Source organism: Carassius carassius, chromosome 6, assembly GCF_963082965.1.
Source record: "Carassius carassius chromosome 6, fCarCar2.1, whole genome shotgun sequence".
Lineage (NCBI taxonomy): Eukaryota > Metazoa > Chordata > Actinopteri > Cypriniformes > Cyprinidae > Carassius > Carassius carassius.
In genome coordinates, this window is record NC_081760.1 from 24,266,245 (window position 1) to 24,278,527 (window position 12,283).

Consider the following 12,283-nt stretch of genomic DNA (forward strand, 5'->3'; position numbering starts at 1 on the left):
ATTATTATTATTATTATTATTGAAATGGGTTTGCATGGTCTTGAAAACCTGAAATATATGAGGTAGTCTATGGTGCATTTATTAGCATTTATGTTCATAAGAAGTGTTACGAACTTTTAATGTCTAGAAGGTATTTCGCAACACTTATTTTGAAACCACTGCTGATGTCTGAGTAGGATGGAATAAACACATGACACACTCGATTTGATGAATTAAAACTGGAATTTATTACAAAAAGCCGAAGCCACTAGATCCAGTTTGTGAATATTAAATGTAGTGCGCTATGTACAGCCTCAAGTAGAAAATAGAAGTAGAAAATAGTTTAAAATAAATTGTGAGTAAGAGAACAAAGTGGCGCCAAAGAAAAGAACAGAGTATAACAAAACAATCCTTATGCTAATCCTAAACCTAAACAAAGAAAAATGTGAAAAGAAAACCGAGATCTTCAGTGCATGCGGGCACCTAAATAAACTAGCTAAATAACAAAACATACAGGGAGTGGCGCTCACTCCTAACCTATTGTGTCCGTAGTTACCACTACGGGCGTTATGTATACCACGTCATACTAACCTGACATTCTCTTACCAAAAGAGCAACTTATAGGCAACCTTGTGGTGTTGAACTTGAACACACAGTTCTCAGTTTTGCTATCTCAAAAGTAAACAAGTCAAGTTCCAAAGAACAGATAAACAGAGCGACACATACATATCTCACTAACTTATTGAGTACAGGATTTCACATAGTTCTTAGTTTAAAAAAAAAAACAAGTGAGTCGTGATCAGAATGGTGAAGGTGAACAGAGCCACAAACACAGCGCTCAACACGCTGCGAGAGAGAGAGAGCGAGCATGAATGAACAGGTCATTCTTTTGAAGTCATCTGGCAAACTCTGATTGGTTCCCAGACGCCGCCCCTAATGATGGAATGATGAGTGACATACTGCTAGGCCAATCACAGCAGAGTGAAGACTAAAAACACAGAGAGAAGATAATGAGCACCAATCATTCACACGTGCAAAGCACACTAGCATGTCGCTAGTCTCTAGACTAAATGAAAACAAAACCCACGTGGAACGTAACAAGAAGAAAGAAACTCATTCAGGTTTAAAACCACTTTTGAGTGAATAAATGGTGGTATAAAAATAAAACACTATGACAGAATCGACAGACAACTGACAGAATTTTTATTTTTGGGTGAACTATTCCTTTAATGTTAATAAAACAACAAAACACAGAGATAAAACACTCACTGCTTTTGACAGAAGAAATTTTATATTGGAAGCCCAGGTTTTTTTAATGTATAGCCCATTTGTCACAAGCATATGGCAAGTATACATATGTATATGTAACTACAGTATGATCATATCACATGTAACACATTTTGTAATGTTGACCTTTCTCAGGTTCTGGACGCACCATGATGATAATTTCCTGTACATGTTAATGGAATATGTGAATGGTGGTGAACTCTTCAGCTATTTACGTAGCCGAGGGCGTTTCAGCAACAGCACTGGAATGTTTTATTCAGCTGAAATTGTGTGTGCCATTGAATACCTTCACTCCAAAGAAATCGTCTACAGAGATCTGAAACCAGAGAATATACTACTGGACAGTGAGGGGCACATTCGGTTGACAGATTTTGGGTTCGCAAAAAAGCTCTCAGAAAGGTATGTGAGCAATTGATTGCCTACAAAAACAACATTGTTTAATTTTCATAAAGTCATGTTATGTACAAACTCAGACGGGGAATTCTCTTATGATCCCCAGAGATGCATTTATTTAATCAAAAATGCTATATATATATATATAATAAAAAAAAATATTTATATATATATATATTTTATATTTTATATATATATATATATATATAAAATTAAATTAAATTTATGCATTTAGCAAACTGCTGATCTACTGGGATTTTCACGCACAACCATCTCTAGGGTTTACAGAGAATGGTCAGAAAAAGAGAAAATATATGTTTTATTAACAATTTGATTCGGGAGGAGCGCGTCAGATACTTAGCCTAATCAAGACAGGTGGACCATAATCAAGTAATCAATCCCATAGTATAAATATCGCTCACTTACCTCTATCCATAGACGGTTTATCAGCATCCCTCCTCCACCCTATATCCTCACTTTGAGTTAACTTTATAAATAGACGAGGAAGGGGGGGTATTCTAGGTTCGGGCCATTCCCGAGCTCGGAGCCCTTCCCTGGACAGCACGCCAAATATGCATACCATACCTCAGCTAATTATATGTAAGCGTGAACTCGTGAACCAGTGAGTGGCAGTTGTGTGGATGAAAATGCCTTTTTGATGTCAGATGTCAGAGAAAAATGGGCAGACTGGTTAGAGATGATATAAAGGCAACATTACCTCAAATAACCACTCGTTACCATCAAGGTATGCAGAATACCATCTCTGAACGCACAACACTTTGAACCCTGAAGCACATGGGCTACTGCAGCAGAAGACCACACCAGGTGCAGCTACTGTCAGCTAAGAACAGGAAAAGGAGGCTACTATATTTCTTCTGCAACATTCAGATGGTAGCCCTTACCAAAAAGTAGTATACTTTTAAGTTTATTTTATAAAGTATACTTAAGAAAAGTTCAAGTAAATTTTTAAGTATACTTTATGTAGCGAGTATACAAATATCAGTGTTCTAGTAGTACACTTTTAAGTGTACCGTTTCAATACTTCTAGGGACTAAATTGGCCCACTTTCTAGTATATAAAAGAACACTTTTTAGTATACTTTAAGTATAACAGTAGCAAACCTTGAGTACACTACTAGTTTACCTGTTTGTAGTTTGTACTGCAATTATACTAAAAGTGAACTAATAGGTATACTGATAGTTTACTAATTAAATGCATGGTACACTTTGAAGTATAGTTTCAGTAAAATACTAGTTTAGTAGTTTTATTCTGCAAGTATACTCATTAGTGTTCTTTAAGTGAACTTTACATCATATTTTAAGTATTCTACTATGTCCCTATTTAGGTTTGAATTTGTACATATTTTGTTATATGAATATCTGAACATACAAAACATCCAAAGAAAGAACAGGGTATCTGCTTGTAAACAAAAACATTTTATTCTAGCTTCATGCAATCTCTTTTTAAACATTTTACTGTGGGTAAGTTTCATAAAAAATAAAGATAAAAAATGATCATCAAATGTAGATGGAGTCGATCAACACCCCAAAGCTTGACTGTAATTATTACCTCTTCATCGGTCAACATTTTATTCCATAACGTTACAGTTTTGATGCGGTTTCATGTCAGATGATCGTGTTAGATAACGTGTTATTATTTGTTGTTTATTTTTTCTCCTTCACTTGAAATTCTGTGCAGAAGATGTGTACTAGCGCCCTCTACTGTATAATAATGAAAACCCAGATTCTAGGAGTATAGCTCAAATATATTTGGGATTTTTGTAAGTATAAGTCAACAGTGGTGTCAAAAGTATTGGCATTCATTATTCAAGTAGAAGTATAGATACTAGGGTTTAAAAAGACTTTTGTAGAAGTTGAAGTATCAACTCAAGCTTTTTACTCAAGTAAAAGTGTAAAAAGTACTGGTTTAAAAAACTACTTAAAGTATAAAAGTAATGTGAAATTCTGATTTCTTATGACTTTATATTTTTTATTACTTGTACAAATTGTTATATGTTGATGTTATATGTTATATGTTTTTATGTCTGTAACCTTGTTAATTGTGCTGCTGCCTGTCTTGGCCAGGACGCTCTTGGAAAAGAGATTTTTAATCTGAATGAGTTTTATTCTGGTTAAATAAAGGTAATAGAATGTAAGGGGAAAAAAATGCCATTAAGAACAAAGGCTTAGGCAGCACCACAGGGGCCTATTGTGCACTACCACACCTCCTCAAAAAAACATTTTTCTAAAGGTCATAGGCCATAATGACTATAATGTTATATTAAAATGTTCATGTTGAAGAATTTGGGATGCACTAGGCTACCTGTTTCAGCCGCATATATGCCCATTGAAAATGAACGCACTTTAGTACAATGCAAATACATTAAAGAACTAGAGATATGATGACTTGTTGCCTATAAGTATTGTTATGATAGAAAAAGTCAAACTTCAGAGGCATGTCATCAATAACCTTTAATGGGATGTAAATGTACATCCAAGCTTAGCTGCAGGAATCTGCAAGGGCAATGGACAAGAACATTAGTTCAGGCTTAATAAAAATTACTCTTGTATGGTTGTCTATTTACAATAAACATTATAGTGCTGTCAAAATGAATGATTAATCCAAGTGATTAATCAAAAACTAAAAATGAAAAATAACTCATAATCCTGATACCTTATTGATTGATACCTTCCTGTATTCGCTACATACGTCTGCTATGTTCAGTGTTCGGGGGGTAACGAGTTACAAAGTTGGTATAGCCTACTTATCACAACATTGTCATTCGCGTTGTCAATCGCAAATTTATTAAAAAGTCTCGCTACCGAACTACCTACAGTAACTTAATTTGCAGAGGACGAAGAGAAAGCACCCATTTGGTAAATGAGCCAGTAAGAAATAATAACTTTTAAGTAGGGTCCAGTGCCTTTTCGATACTTTTAAAACGGTACCGGCGCCTAAACGGTGCCTGAACTGATACTTAAAAAAAAAAATAACCACAAAAAAAACTATAGATAACATTAAAGAACATTACAAATATTTAAAATGAATCCATAGCTTTCACCTTGGATGCTCTCATTTCCCAAGTTGTGCTTCCCTTTAATCTAAGGCTAATAAATGTATTTCACAATCTTGGTCATTGTTTAATAGAAAACCACACATAATGTTTCTACTGTATTCCTGTCACTCACGCTTTGGGATGTGCTGGAACAGAAGATTAACATCATGGATCTGCAGCCGACAAATCTGCAGCAACTGTGTGATGCTATCATGTCAATATGGACCAAAATCTCTGAGGAATGTTTCCAACACCTTGTTGAATCTATGCCACGATTAATTAAAGCAGTTCTGAAGGCAAAAGGGGTTCCGAACCAGTACTAGCAAGGTGTACATAATAAAGTAGCCAGTGAGAGTATATATAGTCCTTTAGCCATTTGTGATTTACCTAATTTATACCAATTATCCACAGTGGACAATCATCAAAAAAAAAAAAAAAAAATTGAATCTGTAGGATATTAACTTTTTTTGTATCTCATATATGTGTTTGTGTGTGTGTGTGTGCGTATATGTATATATATGTATATATAATTTTTTTTTTTTTTTTTCTATTTGTTGTTGATGCCTTCTCAGATAATGTATTATTACACTTAAATATACTAATCTCCCCTTAGTACACTCCTAGATAGATCTGTTGATGTGAAATTATTGTTATTGTGATGTGTTATTATTTTTAAGTACATGAACCATGGAGAGGGAGCTGAGCAGTAGTTATCTGAAGTGTGTGTCCTTGAAGATTAAAGTTGATTTCAAGATTGGATTAGACATGCTGTAGATGTTTCCCTTCATTCCATGGCATTTTAGCATTCCCATTGTTTTGTTTTCATAGCCAAAGTCGTTAGACCAGCTTTGCTAAACCTTTGGAATTCTGTAGGGGATCAAATTCAGTTGAGAATTTCATGGAGTTTTTCAGAATCTGTGCGATTAGTGAATGAAAATGCACATCATTCACATCAGACTTTGTCCTTGATTCACTCATACAGTGAACATTGACCATGAACCAATTTAGGAGTAACCTTGCTGAAATTGATAATCCCTCTGGTTATGCCCCCTGATAATATCATACAAATAAAAATAAAAAAAGATCAAGAGATCATCAAGTGTATTTGTATGTGTGTGTATGTATATCTATCTCTGCAGTGCAGAGTAATGCAGTGGTTTGCTGAGCAAAATTATGTGTAAGTGTTAACGGGTCGCGATTCTGTTTCTTTGCACATTAGGAAGGGCCCAAAACATTGGGGGTCTGACTCTGATGTGCAAGTGAGCCAAATATGGAAACGGAAAGCAGTGCCTCCGGTCCAATGCAGAATACAACTGTTCCTGCAAGGAACAGCTTTGGCATTTCCAGTCTGAGTAGATAACGTCTTCACAGATTGTCATGTAGCAACAATGCCACCTGGTGGCTATATTTGCATTTGGCTTTATGCTCAAGAGATATTTGCTGTTTGCCTTGATCAACAGTCATTTATAGCACCTGCATTGTTAAAATGAGGACTTTGGAAATCTGGTCCTAGATCAGGTGGTGCCTAGCATTAGGGCATCTGTTTTTCTTTTATCATCTTGTCAGGATGTCTGCTTGAGATGAGGGCTATTATTGTGTCAGAGTTACTGATGAATTAAAGGGCTTGTATTGTGGTTGTGTTTGTGGGCGAAGGAGGAAACTTGTCAAATGGTAGCTGCACAGTTTCGAGTGGCCAATCAAAAAGAAAACACAAAGAGTAATTCAGAGAATAGTCACCTTCATCACAACAGCTTTGATGTCCTAAAGGTACTTTTTGGCTTTGCATTTTGAGATGTTTACACTATTGTTACAGCAATGACATAAATTTGTCAGTCGTCACAGCAAAGAGTATCGGTTAAATAAAACATAGACAGGCCTAGACACTCAAACACAGCCGTGCAGACAAACATATTGTTAACTGAGTCATCAGGCATGCTAATATTAATAACAGGAATTGATCTTGATAACCGGATCACTTTCTTTGCTTCTCCTATTAGTATGCTGTCTGATATAATTAGAGTAAACATAAATCATCAGAGCCAATCGAAAATAACATCACACCAAACCGCTTTCACGGTTCATTGGAATGCTGTTGTGAGTTGACACTGAGAGGCTTCAGTTAACACAAGGGAGACTAATCTTCTCTATTACAGAGAGAAGAACTAAAACCAGACAGCTGACCACAGAAAGATAAAGAAAGAGACTGAAATATAGAGCAATATATATAAATACACACACAAACATATAGTATCACCAGTAATATGGCCCACTGAGGTTATATTGAGAATAAAACTGGGCCAAGCACTGAAACCTGAAGTACCTCAGTTTTGTCATGTGATTTAGACACGCCTTGAAAAAAAAAATCATATTATGTTAATGTTATAAATAAATATTACATAAAATTCTACTCTTTAGAGGAGTAGTGTCAATAACCATAAGCTCTACCCTTCTACTCAATGGTAATGATTGCACTGTGCAATGGAAACTTCAATGTATCATAAACCCTTTCAAATGCCGAACATACTGAACAATAAACATTAATATATGTTACCCTTCACTCAAAAACAAGAAAATATTTATTGACCGGCCTCATGGCCCCAAACATAGATTTGTCATTTCACCCTATAGAGCTAATACTCCATGTAATAAGAAACCTTGTACTACAGCATAGTGGGCTTTCACTAAGAACTTATTTAGCTTCTAGCTCAGTATACTGTAACACTTAAAGTAGCCTTGGCTTGAAGTGGACTGCATCTTCCTTACACCAGTTTATACAATCCGTTCCAGATAGGCAGCTTTCACAAGGTGAAATTACACCCCTAAACAGTAACAGCAGTAGCTGGGCTATGTAACTCTAGTTATTAGGGTTGTCAAATTGATCAGGATTAATTGCATCCAAAAAAAAAAGTTTGTTTACATGATAGGTCTGTAATATATATATATATATATATTCTGAACAGTTAAACTGAGCACTGTTCTTCAGAAAAATCCCCCAGGTCTTGCAGATTCTTCAGTTTTCCAGCATCTTTGAACCATTTCCAGGAGTGACCGTGTGTTTTTGAGATCCGTCTTTTCACATCGAGGACAAATGAAGGATCTAAACACAACTATTAAAAAAGGTTGAAACATTCACTGATGCTCCAGAAGGAAGCATGATGCATTACAAGCCTTTTGAACAGGATGATCTCCAAATCTTTCTTATTTTGTAGAAATTTATATATATTTTTCCATTTAGTATTGCCCTTCGGAAGCAACAGAAGATACTTGCATGTTTCCCGGAAAGTTGTGTTTGAGTCCCTCAGTTGTCCTCAGTGTAAAAAGATGGATCTGAAAATCATACAGTCACAGCTGGAAAGGGTTCATATATGCAAAATATGCTGGAAAGCTAAAGATTCTGCAGCACATGGAGGATTTTTCTGAAGAACAGTGCTCCGTTTAACTGTTCAGGACAGAAAAGGGACTCATGAACAACCATCACAAAAGAAAAAACAGTTGTGGATCAATCAGGTAACCACACACAGTATTAAGAGGTTATTTCAATAATTTCAGCAATTTTATGTCTTCTGGACTATGTCCCATTTTGCTGTACTTTCTTTTTGCAAAACTGTATGGTTCATTTTTGATTGTATGCTTTAATGAAAACAAGAACATTTGCATAAAAAAAAAAGTAGTTTACCTAAAAATGTACATTCTGTCATCATTTACTATATCAGTTGTATCATTCCAAACCTGAATGGGTTCTCTCTTGTGTGGAACATAAGATATATTTTGGGAAATCTTTTTTGTCCAATGGAATTCATTGGTCCCCAGAACTGTTTGCTTTCTGCAGAAGAACAAAAGTCATACAGGTTTGGAACAACACGAAAGTGAGTGATTGATGACCATTTCCATTTTTAACTGAACTGTCCCTTTAAATCTTAACATGGAAAACTAAAAAAAAAAAAGAATGGCAGAGAAATACCACAGAATCAGATTTTAGTGCTCTAAGACTTTAGGAGACTGTAGGATTTCTCTCTCTTTCTGTCCATCACTTTTATTCTTTCTTTCTTTCCAGGACATGGACTCTTTGTGGTACTCCTGAGTATTTGGCTCCAGAAGTGATCCAGAGTAAAGGTCACGGTCGAGCCGTGGACTGGTGGGCTCTGGGTATTCTCATCTTTGAAATGCTTGCAGGGTAAGACAGGACTATGATCACTTCCTGTTAACATTTTACACCAGCGATTTCAACCAGGAATCTGTGTAATCCTGGAAGTTTATAGTTTACTTCAGGGGCTTCACAGAGATGTATAAAGCAGACTTGAATGAATTTATATTTCATATTTTAGCAGTTTAAATGAAAATGAGCTAATGACCTTATAAGCATTGTATATTGTTATAATGTTATTAAAAAGTTTACCAATAATATCTATATTTTTTATTTTATTTTTGGGAGTGACTGGGTTGGTTAAGCGTCCAAAAGCCCCTGATGTACAGTAAATGAACTGAATTTCCATCTTTAAAAAATTAATCACATGTGTGTGACTTTCGCGTGTTTGTAAAAAAAAAACGGGGACTTTGAATCCTGATTTATTTCAACTGTTTTTCATGTAGAATTTAACTGCCCTTCAGCTAATGGCTACCTGACCAAAGCCAGTCACGAATAAATACATGAAGAAAAATAATTTCATCCTGTTTGGCTCAAGATGATTTTATATAGATTCAGGAAAGATCAGCTATTGTCAAAGATACACCACTAGAGGGCAGCAGTGGAATATGAGACACTGAGTTCTGCCAAAGACCCAAACCTCCATGTGCATGTCTCAAAACAGATGGCCTCTGTAAGTGCTGCTTATTATGATATCCCTATTATGATATTTATCCTTATTTGCCTAGGCGTTTATCCCTGCAGCCTATATTTAATGTGCCCAAACTAGCACCTTTAAAATGCATAAAGATAATCTGCTCACATTTACAGTATCTCAGGGGGCAGATGCATTTCTTGGAATAGATCTTGTTTACAAAAAGATTACATCCTGATTAAACTTTTGTTACCAACACATGGGCATAAATGTGTTGTAGTAAAGCATGCAAAATTTTGGACAAATTATACATGATATTTTTATTTCTAGATTAGACACTTTCGGCATAATATCTGTCTTGCACAAGTTATTGTTTTCATATTGTCGAATGGACTACAAATCCGGTGTGAAAATAAACTTCTTCCCACCTGCTCGTCGCTGACTCGAAGTCTGCCCTAGAGCTTTAACAGACTCTTGTGTGCAGGAAAAAGTGACCCACCCTCTTCATTCATCCCAGACTTCTGTTGAAGTGTTGGCTTCTGCATGTGAGTGAGAGAAAATTACCTGGTCCTCTTTTTTTTTTTTTCTTTTTTTTTTTAAGAGGCCGACCCACAGACATGCTCGGCTTGCCCAGACATACAAAAGCTCCCTTCAGTCATCTCTGGGACTGTGGATGTGCGTGTGCATGTACGTGTATGTCAGAGGTCATTTGAGACTTCTTTTGAGGGAATTGTAGTAAGAGCTGAAATGGCTCCTCCTGGACTGGGCCGTGAAAAGGGTCGCAAACCTCAATGTAGTGACCGTGTATGTGAGCAATTATTTTATTTCTGTCTATGTGTAGGTACAAAATGTCAAAACCTTATTTTAGAATTGCACTCAAAAGCGCAAAAGGTTCACAAACAAGTAAAAAATAAAATAAAAGGCTGATGTATTGTAGATTGAGATTGGGTTAGAGGCTTCATGTGTCTGAGAGGTTGCTTTTAGGCATACTTGAGTTCAAAAACAGCTGTGTGGATTACAGAATGGAACAGAAAACAAGGGTCTCAAGACACATTTTTCAAAGTGTCTTAAAAATACTACAGGCAAAAGGTACTGAAAAAGAGCAAGATTAGCGTACATCGATTAGCGTGTGTGAACGGACAGATTGACTGTTTGAAATGTAGGTCAGTAGGCTTATTCAAGCATAAAGGACTAAACAACATTAATATTCTACAAATATTCTAAAGCAACTTGTAATGTCTATTTAAAGATTTACTTGTGAGCCACAATAAATTTCTTAGCAAATATCAATAAATTGATTAATAATTGATTGACTAATATAAATATTTTTGATTAATTAATCAGCAAATTGTGTCATTAATTTGATTTCAACTTAGTCTTAGTTATAATGCAGTAGCTACTTCAAGAGTTCAAGAGCACACTTTTAAAAGCTTCTTGGTTTAAATAATTTGTATTATTATTATTTTTTTCCAGTGTAACCTTGGCAACACCTGCTGTTATGTAAAAGTTTCAGTTTCATAATTCTCTTTTTTTTCTGTCACCAGCCACTGCTTACAGTAACATTATAAAGACTAATATGTCTCTTCTGCTTTCTTTCTCCTTCTGTCCATCTCTCTTTTCCATCACCCACAAGAAGGAGTAGCTGCAAGTTCAGCTCTCCTGGTTTCTCTCTCTCTGTTTATGGTTTCCACATTCAGTCGGTACTGTCAGTCCTGGTCAATCCATTATGTAAACCACCTTATTATACTTCTTTCAGAAGGCAGCAGCTAGAGGTCTTTAAAGAAATAAAAAAATTATTTACTCATCCTAATGTCATTCCAAACCTGTATGACTTTCTTTCTTCAGTCAAACACTGAAGTAGAAGTTTATTGTCTTTTTTTTTTGCATGAAATGGAAATATATGGTGGCCAGGCACTCTCTGGCACCACACAAATAATAATAATAATTAATAAATATAAATAAATAATAACAGTAATGTATATGACTTAAATGTGGCTCATATTTATGAAGAATTCATGATCCAAGTTTGATCTAAAATAAAATTAAGTATTAAATAATAAATAATACCGTACCGACCCGAATATAAGACAGTGTTTTTTTTCTTAGAAATACATCTGAAAAAAAAAATAATAATTATACTTAAGACAGTACCCAGATTTGAAGACTACAATAAGATTTCACTTCTACTGTTAATAAAATGTTGGTAGGCTACTATGAGATGGATGGACTAAATGTTGTATAATTCAAATGGTCTACCTGTTATTTTCATAGTATATCAAAAAAAATTATATTTTTAAATGTGATTATTGTTGGTACATTTTACCAGTGTTTACCATACTTTCAAATCAATAGGAATAGAAAAAATATGCAATATGAAAATTATTTAAGAAAAACTGTACTGTAACTGTACTCCCCTCAGGCCATCCAAGATGTAGATGAGCTTGTTTCAGCATCAGAACAGATTTGAAGAAATAATTTAGAGAGAGGGAAAAAAAGACATTTACATCACTTGTTCACCATTAGATCCTCTGCAGTGATTGGGTGCCATCAGAATGAGAGTCCAAACAGCTGATAAAAATGTTACAATAATCCATGAGTAATCCACAGTCCATCAATTAACATCCTGTAAAGTGAAAGTTGCATGTTTGTAAGAAACAACCATTACTGTAGTAACTCTAAAATAAGAGGCCTCTATCCATATTATTGCTTTCTCTAGAGAAAAAGTAATCTTGTCTGAATCAGGAGAGAAATATGCACATATCTAGAATAAGCACTATCTAGAAGTGAAAAC

The 12,283-nt window shown here is 35.2% G+C and overlaps 1 protein-coding gene across 2 annotated transcripts in view; it reads left to right on the forward strand.

Moving 5' to 3' along the window:
• LOC132142518 (cAMP-dependent protein kinase catalytic subunit PRKX-like) overlaps positions 1-12,283 on the forward strand; it is a 46,947-nt gene that overhangs the window by 16,537 nt on the left and 18,127 nt on the right. For both annotated transcript variants that reach the window (XM_059552450.1, XM_059552451.1), the window contains exons 3-4: positions 1,402-1,665; positions 8,769-8,888. In XM_059552450.1, the coding sequence (XP_059408433.1) occupies positions 1,402-1,665; positions 8,769-8,888 (384 nt within the window). The remainder of the gene's footprint in view (positions 1-1,401; positions 1,666-8,768; positions 8,889-12,283) is intronic.